The sequence below is a fragment of the Calliopsis andreniformis genome, chromosome 10 (genome assembly GCF_051401765.1).
Source record: "Calliopsis andreniformis isolate RMS-2024a chromosome 10, iyCalAndr_principal, whole genome shotgun sequence".
NCBI lineage: Eukaryota > Metazoa > Arthropoda > Insecta > Hymenoptera > Andrenidae > Calliopsis > Calliopsis andreniformis.
Window position 1 is genome coordinate 5,446,220 of NC_135071.1, and position 17,473 is coordinate 5,463,692.

Sequence of the window (17,473 nt, forward strand, 5' to 3'; positions counted from 1 at the left end):
GGTATTACTCGGTCCCCGAAACCACGTGCGTCTCGACACGGGCACATCGCCGGCGGAAAACGTGTACGGAGTCGCGCTCCGTATTCCCGGAGAATTCTTTCTCCCGGAGGACGTAACAGCCGATCCTCAAATATTCCTAGAGGAGTTTCGCGAATGCATGCGGAGAGTTCGCCCAGTGCCGGTCGCGCAGAAGTTCAAAAAGCGCGCGTTTGTGTATAAGGACTTAAGCACCTGTACACACGTCTTTTTGTTGTGTAAAGCGACTAAGAAACCGCTGGAGCGACCCTACACCGGTCCGCACAGAGTACTGGCACGAGCGTCCGAGCGCGTATACTCCATCGAGGTAAACGGAGAGGCCAAGAACGTATCCGTTGAACTGCTAAAACCCGCATACGTCGTATGCGACGAATTGTTAAACAGCGGTAGTGACACACCGTCACGGAACGTGCCGAGCGACGCACACCCAACGCTAAAAACCTATCCTAGTCGTAAGAAAACTGTAACTTTCGCACCTAATCTAGAAAATAAGCCTAGAGAGTAAGAAACTTGAAGTTCCTAAGCGACCAAAGAGTAGAATATTTTTATATAAATATATATATATATACATCGACCACATGTATTCGTCATACAGCGCTCTTACATTGTCACGCGTGAAGATACCTACCCACACTGCCCATGTGATCCCAAGTCGTTGACACTCGGGGGGGAGTGTGTGGGGACCAGCGTTCCGTACTCCCAAATGTGGGAGTAGGGGAAAAGGCGATGCGCATGCGCGCGGTACGCAAGCGCAGACAGAGCAGAGAGCGTGCCCGGCTTCCATTGTAAGCGCACGAATAATAAACGTGAATTTGATTACTTGACTGAGTTTCTCTACACGCTTCCCATACGCACTGATCACTCAAGAAGAACAAGAGCAGAATAGGGCTGCTGATACAACGATAACCCTATATCTTATGTATGCGTGGCGACATCTGTACCTAACCATGTAAACTAGCAATCGTTTATTAGTATGATTGAAATGTATCTTTTGTTCTGGCATTCCGTTGTTGGTCGCGAAACGTCGCTCGCGCAATGTCATTATATAATAAAACTTCCTTTTTTATACCAGTATTAAATCGGTCCTCGACAATTATTCCTAGACATACAAATTTACTAAATGCAGTTGAAAATATGCTGTTTTTCGAAAAAGAGATTATATTTCAACATAATCGGGATCCTAAGTATACTAGAAGATAAATCTGTAGACAGTTTTACGAAAAGTACAAGACTCATATGAAACAGTACAATCATTAAATCTCAAATTGCAAGTCAGAATTAAATAGCAATGTGACGAAACTTATTTTGATTCTTATGCTGTGTGTAAAATATAAAAATGTTACTTTTAAAGTTACTTTTAAAGAGATTAAAGTTAAAGTTACTTTTAAAGAGATAGCAAAGTTGAAAGGGTAAAAATAAAAAGCGTAATACGTCTTGAAGCGCAATAAAAAAGTTACACTTGGTGAGTAGAAGCAGTATAAATAACCTACCTAACCTCATTTTCACGGAGCTCGTGTGTACACCGCATGCACAATATTTGCGGAAATGGAAGGACAAGGATTAATAAGGTCTGAAGGAGAAGAGGTGGAGGGGTGGAAGAGGTGGAATATTAAACGCTGAATGCAAAAGAAAAAAGGGTCGTTCGGCAAAGACGGAACAGTTTAAAAGGGTTCTAACAGAAAAAGTGGGTAGAACGTAACAACATATTAGGAGAGAGTCAGGCGGGCTTTCGAGGTGGAAGAGGAACAAGAGGCCATATCTTCATACTGAATTCATTGATGAATAACAAACCGAGAAGAGCAAGGGGGAAGTTATATACAGCTTCTACAGACTTCAAAGCAGCCTTTGATTCAGTCATCAGAGAGCTACTATTCCAAAAACTGGAAAAGGTGGGGGTTAAAGGCCGGATGATCCAGATGATCGGCGAAATTTACAAGTGCACGGAAAATGTGGTGTGGACTCCAGCGAGTTGGACAGAACCTTCTGAATCATTTAAGGGAGTTAGATAGGGCTGTCCCTTCAGCCAATTGCTATTTTCCCTCTTCATAGAAGATTTGGAGGTGGATTGGATAAGGTATGGGGGGTTAAACTCTATACGTTAGAGTTTGCAGATGATGTGGTAGCGTTGGCTGATGATGCAGAGGGGCTTGAAAAAATGTTGAAATTATCAAAAAAGTATATAGAGAAGAACCAGCTACAGGTCAACACAACGAAAACAAAAACTATGGTATTCAGAATGGGGAAAAGAAACGAGAAAGAGAAATGGAAATTTATGGGAAGGATTTAGAAAGGGTAAACTACTACAAATATTTGGGAGTATAGTTCTCAGCTGGAAACTCTTTCAGAAGACACTTACGACAACAAGCAAGCAGGGTCCAAAAGGCTATAAATGCGGCATGGAGCATTTAGAAAAGGGCAAGAGTTAATATATGGAAAAGGAGGTTACACCTGTTGGAGATGGTCATCAACTCAGCAATGTTGTATGGAGCCGAGGTTTGGGGTTGCCAGAGGTCAGAGGATCTAGAACGAGTGCAGAGTAGATACGTGAAAATGGCGATGGGATTAAGCAGAAATATGCCAGATGTAATCTGGCGACTAGAGTCAGGAAGGATCAAGATGACTACTCTAGCCAGGAGAAGAGCCAACAAGTTTTTACTGGAGGTAGTTGGGATAAAGGATTCCAGATGGGCCAAGATATGTCTGAAAGAAGAAATCAGAAACATAGGAAATGGTAACCCATCAGACTGGGGTAAGAGATTGATCTCAGCCTTTAATGAGGTCGGTGATAGTATGATTATAAGTCTACCAATGACACAGATAGAATATGAGTTATTGTAAGCGAGACTGAAACGAGGACTGCTCACGAGGATTGAACAGGATATACAAGAGAACTGGTCTAGGATAGATAAATCAATATACTGTCGTGAGTACGCGAAGAGGAAAAATGAGAGAGACCCGGCGATCTACTGGAATGCGAGGGGTATAGAAGGTTGCTTAAAAGAACAATGGGCTCGGTTAAGATGCGGCAATGTCTATGCGATACATATGCCGTTCAAATTGCGCGCGTTCGGCCGAGCCGGCGAGACACCTCGCGTCGTTTGCCAAAAATGTGCACGAGTGGGTTTCCGGTTGCGTTGTGAATGTGCACGTGCTGAGAGGCACGCAGTTACTTAGCCTTGTTCATTTAATAATAATAAGGAACGGATGGGATAGCGAAAAGAGAGTGTGTGGTTTTTTCCTCCCCGATCACCTTTCTGATCAAGAATACAATACTATGAAATTAGATTCGGCGAAGAAGAAAGGATAAAATGTAGAGTATGTGACAGGAAGGAAGAAGATTTCCACCACTTATCGACATGTTCTGATATGATTGGCAAAGTTGAGAAGGAGTGTGTGAGATAGGTACATGAGCTTGGAGGAAGGAGCGATTGGAAGGAGAAAATCAATGAGGTTTTAAGAGGTGAGATAAATAGGAAGTTATGTGTATATAGTAGAATGTTTGAGAAGATAGCGAATGCAGATTGCAGTAAAAATTGAAGACTGTTTTTTTATATGGAATCGATAAGTTTTTTAGCTCGGGTGTGGTGGAGTAGGTCATAGTTTGGGTGCTAGTTAAGTTATACATATAGTTACTATAGTTTGTTTTTGCGATAGATAGTCTAAGACATTAAGAAGAGAAGTTTATTTTGTTTATTGTTCCTTAAATATATGCGACATTTGGACGAAAATTCACATGATGCTTCTATAAATACAACACATTTTATTTTAGTCTTAATTTATTGTATTGTATTATATTTTTGTTTTGCTTTATTATATTTCTGTTAGCTTACTACTAACGTTAGTAATATGTAATGCTTGTACTGCGATTGAAGATTAATGATCGACAGAGTATTAATTATATGTCAACTATTATTGTATGCGTGTATGCATTAAACGTGATAAAGAGTTATGTAACCGAAAACTGTTAAGCACGAACGGAGAAATAAATTTAAATTTAAGATATAGATTATACTAATTTAGGAATATTATTTTCTTGTTAATATTCTAAATCCTCTTGAAATTTCGAAAAATTCTCAAATCTTGAAATGTTTAAATTTTATATAATATTTAACATTTGTATAATAAATTTAAATTCTTGAATAAAAAATAATTGTTAATATAATTACGCTCTTCACTGTAACTTCAAAACTCGTCTGACATTAGCTGATACTATTACACTTACATGTTTTTCACCTTATAGGTTTACTCTATAGGTTTTGTCTAATTAAACCTTTGTAATGACAATTACATAAAAATGGCATTCAAGGTGTAAGCTGAGTAGGTGACAATAAAATTCATCTAAAGAAGTTTGTGTAACATACCTTTGTATTAAGGCTTCCTCCCTTTGCTTATCGGAGTCTGTTTTTGTGGACTCATGTTGAGACATTAAATATCGAATTTGATATTCTACATCAATATATTCTTCTTCTAATCTCTGCTGTCTTCGAAGTAACATCAATTCAGCTTGTCGTCTGAACAATTCATTTTTCTCATTCACTAGGGCAAATAATTCTAAAACCAATTCCTCTACATCCGGTCGAAGAGATACATCTGCAGTTTTTACAGTCTCATATAGTATTATTCACAAATAAATATAGTTGTATCTTATGTACTACAAATTTCATGAAATCTGCTTATAATTACCATCTGCACGGGGTCCAGATTCACATTTATTCCTGATTAATTGTTCTAACCGCACGCCTTGTTTCTCTAAGCCCTGTTGTTGTAATTCTATTTCATCTAGTTCCAGTTTAACATCCTTCAGAGATATTACTTTTATCTAAAATACATTTTGCATAAATTTAAAATCGTGGAATCATGGGCAAATTAGTGGAATATCCCGAAGTGTTAGAAACAGGTCCAATGTGGAAATATTAAAAGAAATATTATCTAAGTTATCTATTTCTACATATCGTTAAATAAACTTGAGAAAAATTCTTTTAAGTTTCCTTTTAAAATATTAACTTACTTTCTTAAAATATTAATTAACTTGTAAAATTACCTGGTCACATGACCAAAAACAACAAAAACAAATTTTTCAATTTTAATTATTTATGTTCTGTATTTCTGTATATTCGTAGATTATAGGGTAATATAGAAATATCATTATTACGTACGGAGAATATTTTCCGACTACTCTCCCAAATATTCAAGTCTCTGCCTGTTAAGAGAAAACGCCCTAGCACTTTCGTTTTCTCGTTATCTTAATAGAAGCGCGGCTCCGAGCAGCAGGGTGGCAACCACGACGCTGTACCAACCGTGAGAAATTTCTAACGAACCCCCACTCATTTTTCGGCCTATATAAACTCAGAGATTTTAGCCCTAACGGGTTCAGAATAGTACCATCACGTTGATAGTCAAGTTCGTCAGAGTTGGTTGCTATCCAGTTAGACCTGGCTAAAGTTCCCTTTCGAGTCTACAGTTTAACCTCATAGAATCCGCGAGTCGGCATAAATTCTATCTGGCAATTCCTACGACCACTCTGTAAGTCCCCGCATCGCCAGTGCGTTAACACCGTGCATTAAAATCATACATTTTACGCGACAACACTACACTGTACACTTGTATGTAAAGACTGATTTTAGAATATATTTAAGTATTTATTGTAACTTTGCGTAGATTGCTTAGATTACTAGTGACTCCCTGATTTCGCATCAGGTACGTTCACAAAACTCACTCTCCTGCGGTTCACTGATCACAGATCAGTTTCGTCCGCAAGCACACCTATCCTCAGAGGCTTCCTGAATTTACATCAGGTTCGTCCTCGCCTACAATAAATCCAACGGCTAACTGATTTCGCATCAGTTTCGTCCGTCGTATCAACTAACACTTCAACCACTATATTATTCTTTGGAAATATTCCTATCATCGACTGCTACTCGCGCTGCTCGCCTCCCGTCTCGTATAGATATTAATACACATAAGAATTAAACTAGAATTTCTCAGTGTTCTCTTCTGACTTTCTTAAAGGCAAATATATTTTCGTTTACCTATCAGGTAGATAAAATTATATGAACAAACAAGACTGCTGATGCTTACGAAAAAATTTTAAACTTATAGTGTGGTGAAATTACTGAATTCTTTAATTCATATGCAAACTTGAACACATCAACATAGGTTCTTAAGTTTGCTCACGTTTTGGCATAGCAAAATTGTCGGTAAACCTTTATCCACTACCGAGCGACGGCACCTATTTACCGCTCAATACATGTATCGACGTAACGCGGAACGTGTTAATATAAACAATCATTCCTTCCTTTCATTTGTTTATGTTTATACAATACCTATAGGAAATTTCCTATCGAGGCCTTCAATTCTAGAAAAACGGTCAAATGTGAAACACTGCAGAAGTTTTTTCCAAGTTCGTTTTTTCTATCTCCATCTCACTCTATCTCACTCTATCTCTCTCTATCTATCGTCATCTTTCTTTATCTCCTTGTATTTATTTCGTTCTCTTTCTATTAATATTGTATTATTATATATTATTGCATACTCTATTAGTTTAAATACTTATTAATATTTTTGTATTTTACCATACATCATGTATTCTAGGTTTTAATTATAATTTAATATAAGTATAACGTATTTTGTACATTTTCATCTAAAACACTCACGGTTAGAATAAGTGCGCCATTAAAAATAAGTCACTACACATGCGCGAACTTTAACTGGTGGATATATAAGGAGTTACGAAAGTAGCGGGGGACACTTCTCTCTGGCACTTTTGTGTTCCAATTCTACTCATTCTACTTTCAGTCGTCGTTTCGGTATCGTCGGCGATCGAGTTCGTTTCAGGTCTGTCGTGCTTAAAAGTGAGTAGCTGCCTCGGAAGATAACCGTAAGTTTTTGGTGTATTAGGTGCTGCCTGTGCTTTGTGCTGTGTTATTTGCTTTCTAGTGTTATTAACTTTATGCTTGTAACTAATTCTTAAAAGCGAAAGTGCATGTTCCCCAATCATTGGTATTACAAGTAAAGAAAATATCAAGCCGTGCGTTTCGCGCGCAACGATCATTTATAAAAGGGTTAAATGCCACCGTAGCATTAACCTAAACAACTCCCAATCAATCATCAAAATAACCCCACTTGGATGCCTAAATTCCACTAAAATCAATAATATGATTAAAAGAAATGGGGCTCCTCCAATTCTGTATATCTCGGATACTGGCCATTCTTCTGGAAACAACGTCAAGAAAGGGAGGACTGAAGAAGATAAATCCCGCATCAACAAGGACAAGGACTACGCTAAAATGGACATAGAACCCCAGCCCTCATCAAGTACCTCTACTCCTAATATTACCACAAAAAAAAGGGTTGACTTCCTCAACTCCGATTTTTTCAAAAACAAGGTATGTGTTGATGACACTTTTAGACATGAGAAACCAACCAGCTAAAACTAAACCAGCATCTACCTCAGAAACTAGCTCTCAAAAACTTCATATCCATGAACGACCTTCTCTTTTCATCGACGCTGGAGCTCATAGTGTTATATCGTTAGCTAAACAATTAAAAAACTCCATAGGTGACAAATTTAACTTAAAATTTCTCGGAGATCAAGTTAGACCAAATTTTCAAGAACTAAATGACTATTCAGAATTCAAAAAACCCTAATCGCTAAGGGTCTTCAGTTTCACAGTTATACCCTAAAATCTGAAAAACCATTAACAGCCATCCTAAAAGGACTACCATCATTGAACATAACTGAAATAATTGAAGAATTAAACTCTTTAGGCTTAAACTCCCTAAGTTGCACTCAAGTAAAAGGAAAATCCTCATCCAATTTCTCTATTTATAAAATTTCTTTTCCTGCAACCACTACTTTTTCTCATATCACTAAAATTAACCACCTTTTCTATCTCAGGGTATATTGGAAAAAATACAACAACTGTAAAAGGTACACACAGTGCTTTAGATGCCAATCATTCGGTCATGCTTCGGCAAATTGTAATACAAACGAAAAATGTGTTAAATGTGAAGAAGCTCACTCCACTCGTTGTTGTATTAAACCTCTTGAATTGCCACCCAAGTGTGCCAATTGCGGTGGCAATCATATGGCCAACTAGTCTGGCTGTTCCGCACTTATAAAATTCTGAGACAGAAAGTAAGCTCGACCTCCGTTCTTCAAAAATCATAACAACTCATCTCCTCATAATCAATTTAACTCTTTCAACTATAAAGCTCTAACCCAGCAGCCTCAACTTACTCATACTCACTCTCACCCCCCCCCCCCCCCCCCCCCCCCCCCCCCCATCACACACACTCCGTTGATCTGACTTAAAAAAAATTCATGTAATAATACAAATACATAATTCATATTTTCAAGTCTTTTGTTTCAGGTTTTTTTGCAAAATTTTCCTGAAAACATACAAACATCCGGATAAAATCTAAACTACCCCTCCCGGCAGAAAATTAAGAAAGTGCGCAATAGACGTTGCCGCCTCTCAACCGCGTATCACCTAAGGACTCATATACTTAAAAAAAAAAAAAAAAAAAAAAAAAAGAGCGACACTTCTCTCTGGCATCAAGTTGTGAGAATGAGGATCTGAGAGACAACTGAGGTGCTCATCTAGAGATAGAGACTACTCCTTTAGAGATAGCGACCGTTCTATAGTAATGGATGCTTCTTTAAGGGTAGCGACTGATATAACCACGTTAATGAAAGGTTTACACGTACTTAGATAACTCAAGCAAGGGTTAATTGTTTCATGAAGACTTGAAACCTCTCTGAGGTTATAGCCAACTATAGCCTTGGCAGCGACCGAGGCATGCGAAACCAGATCCATTGTACTTGCACACACATACACTCACACTGTGCCTCATATAGAGGATCCTCTACCCCGCGAATTATATATAAATTAATATGTCTATAATAATTAGTCATAGCGTAATCATCTAACCTAAGCTCTCGTTCAACGACAAAGCAATGAAACTATAGTATATAGTACATGTAGTTTCAACCCCTTATAGTGAATTTGGGCAGCAAACAAAAAATTGCGTAATACATATCTACACATGCTCTACATATACCCGAAGTTGCATAATTTTTTGAATTTCCGGGTTCAGGATGTTTCCTTGTCAGTGGAGCAAGCGTTCAAGCAGCAGGGTGAATTATTCTCCGAATAGGTGAGTTTCGACGATAGCAACTGTATGTCTACTTATCCTTTTTTGGTCGTTTTTTGGCTTAGTGCGTCATAGTTAAAGAAGTAAAAATCGCTGGTTATGTAGTTTTTACGGATTACGTTTTGCAACATATGGCTTTACGGGTTAGTTTTACATTTCTTAAGAAACAAACATTTTGACACGATTTCTCGTGTTTTAATACACATAATAGTAGTGTAGAATCCGTAAAAACTACGGAAACATTCCTTTTTATTCTTTTTACTGTGGTATATTAAGTTAAAAAATGTGAAAAAAATTGAGAACAATAGTATTAGTGATATTTATCTGCTGAATTAATATAACTATTATTTCGGTATTGCTACAATACAAAATCGGCAATTCTCAATTTTTTTTCTCTCGTCTTTTATTTTTAGAACTTGGGTAATTAATTTAAAAATCTGACAAAATGCCATATTTGTGTCGTTCTTTATTATTTAAACAAATAATCGACACAAAACCAATGAAGGTGTGCAATACCTGCCTCTCCTGGAATATTTGTTTCTATGACATTTGTTCTAAGTGAGGGACATGTACAGGGTGTATCAGAAAAGGTGGGACACTTCTGTAGGATAGATTTTAGATACATAGACAATAAAAACAGTTTATGTGTACATATTTGTCCGGCAACGCCTAATTTTTTACTTACACGGTATTTTGTGTTACGTAAAACGCTGGCTCAAATTTCGTGAAAAATATGAAAAACATGGTACACCTTCCAAGAATTGGTTTAAATCACAAAAGCGATACAAAATGATCAAATGCCTGTACAGGATGTCCCTCGAAACTGTCATAACGATTTTTCAGGCTTTCCTGAAGAAAAAAAATTTCGAATAAAAATTAGTCAGCTTTAAATGGACTACAAATTACACAATTGATTTCCTTGTGTTACGTTCCGTAACGATTAAAATTTCTTTTCTTTTCTTTTTTCTTTTCCTTTCCCACGAGGAATTATCGTCGTCGCGACGGTTGGTCGCCACCCGATATTTGGCGTTAGCATAAAGTAAGTCGCGAACGTTTCTCGAATCCTACAACGAGCTGCCGTTGCAGCAACCTCATATTAACGCCCGATGAATACGTAAAATGTTTGAACGTCCAGTAGTTCTCCAGTAAAGTTTAATAATAATAAAATTGCCATTCACAACGGATTCATCAATACACAGTGTTATGGGAAATCCCTTATTGATTGCATTCGTTCCCGTTATTTCCATATGAACAATAGTTTTGCGAATATTTCTCAAATACTTGCTGAAATACTGCCTCATTGGTAAAGTTATAATGTTCACCTTTGTATTATTATTCTCTTAATTTTATATTTCATACATATACATATTTTTATATACATATATCCGGGATTACTATTGTGCGAATGAATGCGAGTATGTAAGAATGCGAATTCAGAATTTAGAATGGTTGAGAGCATCACCAAACCTACTAGTTGAAGAGTGCAGAAATCAAAAGAACACATATACCATGCACACACGCGTGATTTCAGGCGAGCCTCGTGAGAGCGACCGCGACTTGCCGTCAAGTTACAATAATGCAGCATCAGCTTTTTGGTAGCTAGCCCAGCCTGGGTCCCGTCCGAGTGCTCCAAGCCTCGACACTCTTCGTTGACAAGTCGTGAGGTACGCGACGAGGGGCCCGTGGGCTAATTATCCTGTTTTCTATCAGTTTTCTCTCAATAGTTTCGAGCAGAGATTCACTCAAAAGTGCAGTGAGCCGAGAGTGAATAGACTCATAGCCGCACGTAAAATCTCAAATAGTTTTAAAGTTTCAATTAGTTTTAGAATTCAAATAGTTCTTTTTCTTAATTATTTCTTAATATCCAATAATATAGTATTCGGCTTAATAATACAGTAATTAATCTATAATCGAGGGTGAAGTAACTGATCTACTTCATTGTCGAGTGTACTGTTAACGCGCGTAGCGTTTGAGCAGAAAACATTCCGCCGACCAACGCGACCGCGCTACGCACGTTACACTTGTATTGGGAAATAAAGGACGTATGAGGTTCTGGGCTTATTATTATGATTGGAATAGCACAAGAAAAACAAGTAGTGGTGTGGGGTGCGCACCGAGGAACTGCCTCTGGGGGAAATTGCTCTGAGACTAACTGAGCACGTTGTTAATGAACCTAGGTTGTTTATATATACTCTAATTCAAAAATAAAAGGTTCATTACACAATTAAAAATTTTCAAAGAAACGTTCCTTTTTTTTTTTTTTTAAGAAAAAACCGAGTTGACTGACTTTTTCAAATGGCATTATGTATTTTTGATACAATTATATTATTGTAGCTGATGCCAAGACGAATTCAGTGATCTACTAGATTGTGCCCTTAGATTCAGAAATATTCTATGGGTCAACGAAATCGCTGATTACATGTTTAAAATAGTGACTTTGAGTTGGAAAAATTAGCGTTAACATTTATGTTTTCAATAATAAAACAATTTGTACAGCAACGCGATAAATTTCAGTTACAATAGGTGTTCTAACTGTAATCCATTTTCTTGTAAACACAGTTAAAATCGACGAAGTAAACTCACATGTTACACTTTACTCATTCTGTAAGTATTATAGCGGCGACTACTGCAAATCTTCTTCGCTGATGTGAACTGAGCTTACAAGAAAATGGATAACAATTTAAATACCTATTGTAATTTATATATATTGCGTGGTTACACAAATTTTGTTGATTTTTACGTTATCCATACTTCTTTTGTAAATAACTAAATAATAAATAAATACTAAGTAATATTTCAGTTTCATTGATAAATACGATAATGCCAATTTTTTTCAGCTGAAGGTTCACCATTTTAAACATGCAATCAACGATTATGTTGATCTAGAGCTACGGCATAGTTCTCAATTCGAGGTCACTTTAAGGGCAGAATACAGCAGATCATTGAATTCATCTTGACATCGACTACAATAATATGAAATCAAAAATATATGATGCCATTTAAAAAACTTAAGGTGACCTCGGGTTTTTCTTGCAAACGTTTTTTGAAATTTTTTAATACCTTAATTTGTAGCCTATTTGCACCTCAATAACTTTTGCTAGAAACATTTTTTTTTTAATATTATCGAAAGAGTCTGAAACATCGTGGCGACAGTTACATGGGACATCCTGTATAACCAAAACGTACAGTTTGTTAGTTACATGCTATTTTATATTGCATAAAACTCTGCTACATTTCTTACCTGCATGTTGTGCTATCTTCTTTAAAGTCTTACTAGGCCCAGAGATATTCCGGTCCTTAGAATGAGTGGCAAACTGTCGTGGATCTTAACATACTATCTGCGGGTCACAGATCGAACTGGACTCACAGCCTTACATTGCTTGCAAAAAGTTGTGCGAAACAAATGAAAAAAAAACGAGCATAGGTAAGTGCGTTACTAATATTTAATATACGTCTCATCTAAAAAGTATTAATACCCGACCCGACGATCGGCGTCAGTCTGCGGAAAAGGTATTAATACCCTTCCCGCCGATAGTATGTTAGAGAAAGTATCACACCGTACGTAATATAAAAATGTTTATACCTAAAAAAAACTAACATAAGCGTTTTCAGACATATGTGTACCTATATGAACGGTTTTCATTGTATTTGTGCCTAGAATCTATCTTCCAAAAATGTCCCACATTTTCTGATACGCCTGATATTTATCGAGAATTATGTATTTGTACAATAAATTGTTATTTTAAAGTCAAAACTCAGTAAATAAAAAAACTAAGAAACTTATCTCTTATTTTGAACAATAAGTTAGATGTACGAAGTTACATAAAAGTATTACGTAACAAATGATACATTGTTAAATAAATGAATTTTTCTCTAATGCGTTCATAGAAATATGCTTAGATTCGAAATAATAACAATTTTTAAAAAATTTCTTTCCTATGACTAATAATTTAGCTCCCAACTTTGAGGATTGTTTCCATTTCTTCATCACGGATGACTGGCAATAAAAGAATATCTGTCGAATATTTTTAACCATTTGACAAACCTGCGAAGGTTAATCAAAATCGGTGTGCTTGAAATCGATATGAGTAAATTGCTATAAATATAAATTAAAATACAGAATGTAACAAGTATACGTCTCAATATTTTAAGCGGTTGTAGACTACCCCAATTGGATCACAAAATGTCCTGTAACATCGTGATGTACTAACTGCTTTAGTTTTGGAGTAATAATGTCTAAAAGTTAGCATTATATTCTGAAATGAAGTGAAGCTTGTGCATATCGGTGACACAAACACATTGAAAAAGTCCGTTGACCTAGACTATTCGGTTGCTTCAGAAGGTTGTGTTTGCTCCCGAAGTCTCTTAATTTTTTCACAACGGTGCAATGCAGTGATACTAGCCCTCAGCATTGCTCCGTGAAACGTCAGGTAAGTACGTATTTGCTGGATATAACCGGTGTTAGGCACTATGGACTAATTCATAAATGCCGAATATAGCCAACGTTAAGCGCAAAAGGGTTACCATGTGTTAAGATCATAGCATATCTAAGTCAGGGACTTTCACTGTGAATGATTCCTGTTTTTTCAGGTACTGGGTCATACTGAACGGCTAACTTCCAACAATCTTTCAGTCTATACTTCATCTGTGTGTCTTATGTACTGTTCACAGCTGATAGTTGCAACCAGCACACATTTTGACATAGTAGTAATTTTCTGTACATAGGAGATACGTCGATTCAGTTAGTAGTTATGATTAGTTTGGCCAATAATACACTACATCTAAAAGTGTGTATGAAATCAGGCAATTGTATTTACTGTAACCATGTGAATTCACATTTTTCCGAATGCAACCTTATCAGCTCTGTAGATACCCTCTTTTTTCCAAACATTTCTAAGCTTTAAAGCTTTATAAAAATTAAGCTGTAAGAGATACAATAAAATGTATTAATTTTTCTTCTATTGCTCCTCTCCAATGTATTTGCAAAATTACTAAATTCTCCTACTATTAGTTTACTAGATAGACATATTAATTTAAAAATATTATTATTGCAGAATAAAAGAAGATCAGACACTATGTCGTAGAATATTTTATGATCTAATTGGGGTACTTTACCACTCCTTAAAATATTGAAACGTATACTTGTTCTATCATTTATACGAATTTCGTTTCTTTAACATATCATGTATAAGTTCGTTTATTTGTTAAGTTTTGTTTCATACATTGTTAGTTATTAAAGATCCAAGTCGAAAGTTCCACATTCTTATCGTACACCACACGAATCCTTACTATTCTAAATTCAGGAGAAAGCCACATATCTCTCATAGCCTGTATTAACCATAGTTTAACGCACTCAGACGTTACAATAGTGAAAAAATATGAAATGGGAACGTGAAAACCTTAAATCTCTATTACCAATTCTTCGTACAATACAAAGGTCATGTTGATGGATATTTTGTCATTATTATTTTCTTAATAAACAGTAAATAAATTACCACAAAATAAAGTAAAATTACCTTTCTCCTGTGAGGCACTGGACAAGGCGGTGCAGGTCCTTTCTTCCTTTTCCACTTCCCGTGTATGCTTTTATCTATAACCGGCTTATAATTAATACTTTCGTTATTTAGATCATGAGCTAAATTTCTTCTAGTCTTATTAAATTCATCCTTATTGAACTTCGTTTCTCTCCACTCGTCATGATTGTCAGTTGTACTGTATTGTCCGATTATAGGAGATTCTTCAATATTTAAAGACTTAAAAGTTGTACCGCATGGACTACTTGTTGATACTGGAGGAGGCGGAGCAGGTCTCGTTTTGCGTGTCTTTTGGACGGAATAGGGAGGTGACTCCTAGTACCAAAAATACATAGGACATTTAAAAGAAGTGTGCAAAACCCTAAGGACTGTAGTATTGAAAAAAGTAAAAAATGTCTAACCAACATAGATATTAGCAATACTCCTTTCAATATAAAATCAATTTCTATTATTTATGAGCATTCAATGCCATCTGGTATAGTAGATTTCCGACACGACGCCCTTTCATTTCAACATTTTCAAATATTCTTTGCGTACTTTATACTGAAATACATGCGTCATCTACTCGCTGTCGTAATTGTAGCACATTATTTATCAGCAAAAAGCAAAGAAAAGTCTTTAGGGGATTATACAAAAAGAAATTCAGAGAATTTGAGTCAGATAATCGGAAAGACCATTCGACAAACATTCTTGTTCTATTTATCTTTCCCTGAAAGTTTAATCCTCAAATGGTGTACTGATTCGACAGACAACTACTGCTAGTCCGTTTGCTTCTTCTGAGGATTAAACGTTGGTTCTCGGAAATTAAATTAATAACGTAATGAAAGCTTATTATGCTGAAACTACTTGAATAATCTCTCCTAATACGGCACATCATCTAAGAATTCGAGGAAATAATTCATTAAGTACAATAACTTGTACCTGACATTCTGCTTGGTAGAAAAACTGGTTTTAGAAGTTGATCTCTAAAATTCGGATCCATGTATTCATGGAAAATTTCTTTTCATGTCATGACTAAATAATTGCATGAGATCTTCAGGAGTAAGCTGTGTTCTTTTAGACTCAATTGATACAGAATCAGTGTGTCATTCGTCCCTCTGATTAAGCTAACTGCAATGTTGGCGAAACGTTGGGAGCACTTTTTCATAATGACACGAATTATTCCCAAAAGCCTGAACAGTGAAAATTATGTGTCGTTGGACCGTGAAAGCCTCAAATCTCTGAATTATATGAGGGTTTTCGTACAGTTTTTTAATGATACACTTTTCTGTACTTCGTTAAACGCTGGCCCATACCTTGTCTATACAATATAGTATCCCCTTATAGGTCCTACTAGGCCCTGAAATATTTCGACTATTCAAATGAGTAACGCAGTCATGAATCTTAAAGAATATCACATCATATGCGGTATAAAATAGCGTATAACTAAAAATCTAAGCTTTTTCAAACATATGTACACATGAACTATTTTCATTGTCTTTATGTCTAGAATTGGAAAAGTTGATTTTATGTTCGAAAAATTGCCGGGAGGATCCATGTTAATTAGAAATTTTTTACTACTCTCAGTGCATACTGTAAGCTCCTAAGGTCTCGGATTTTCTTATTAACACCCAGTATATTAAACAGTATAAAGAAGTTTCGAGAATACTCTAATGTACGAGGAGTGTTTAAGAAGTAATAAAACTAAATCTCTTCTTAAGAATTGCTAACATTGTAAAAACTCTATCGTTTTACGTCACCACTCCAAGTTCAATGGTCCTGTCAAGTCAATAACATTAATACGTGTGATTTTACAATCAGTTATGCGCGTAATTAAATATTAAACAACATGCGTTATTCAATCAAATTTTGTATCGAACTGCGAAAAAATGCAACAGTACATTCAATAAATTAAAGCGAACCCATGTTTATTAAGTTCTATTCAAAATGTTACAAAAGAGAGAACTTTAATTAAATCTAATCGACGTTTTGGAATGAGAATAATCGCTAAGAAATTAAGTGTTGAGCCATCAGACTATTTTTGATGTTTTAACATTCAACGGTGTGTGCGGAAAATCTGTGCAAAATTAATTCCAAAAGACATTACTGAAGTGACTCATGTAAATGAGTTTCTGACTAATAAGAATATTAGTACGATTCTGTTAATCCCGTCCTCTCACGATTTAAACCTGTTCTTTGTCTCCAAAAATCAAAAGGGTTGTCGTCTTTGAACTCTGGACTACATCCAACAGATTGTAACAGACCTACTGGTTATAGTTCTAATAAAAGATTTTTAGCATTGTTTTCATGGATGAAACAATATTCTTAGAAATCTGTTTCTTTCGATAGAAATTATTGTACAGAATAATATTGATTTGTAGATAAGTTACAAATAAATATTTTTGGAGAATCAGTCTCACTACTTCTTAAATACGACTCGTGTGTAATAATAATATATTTTTGAAAATTTTTGTTAATACGTTACATGATATCCCGTAGACTCATTGTGTAACTTGGGTGTAAGAGATGTGATTGACTGAGTAGAAGACAGTTGTTTAGTATTTGGTGGTAACGGTGCAGGTTTTTTCTTGCGGTGAGTTATTTCAGAGCTTGTACATAAATCTGAAGTTGTTAAAGAATTAGTTGATACATGTAGGTTACTGTAATTTAAATCTGGTTGTTGTTCACACGTTCCTCTTCCTTCCTCGGTGTACCTACAGATTTGAAAATTTCATGTATTGTATTTCCACTTAAAAAACAAGAATTTT

The 17,473-nt window shown here is 36.0% G+C and overlaps 1 protein-coding gene across 1 annotated transcript in view; it reads right to left on the reverse strand.

The window, feature by feature from the left end:
- The window catches only part of Mical-like (MICAL-like protein), a 149,312-nt gene that overhangs the window by 44,106 nt on the left and 87,733 nt on the right, over positions 1–17,473 (reverse strand). Inside the window, exons 6-9 of the mRNA XM_076387333.1 lie at positions 17,191–17,419; positions 14,709–15,041; positions 4,720–4,855; positions 4,398–4,626 (exon numbers count right to left, since the gene is read on the reverse strand). Of these exons, the coding sequence (XP_076243448.1) occupies positions 4,398–4,626; positions 4,720–4,855; positions 14,709–15,041; positions 17,191–17,419 (927 nt within the window). The remainder of the gene's footprint in view (positions 1–4,397; positions 4,627–4,719; positions 4,856–14,708; positions 15,042–17,190; positions 17,420–17,473) is intronic.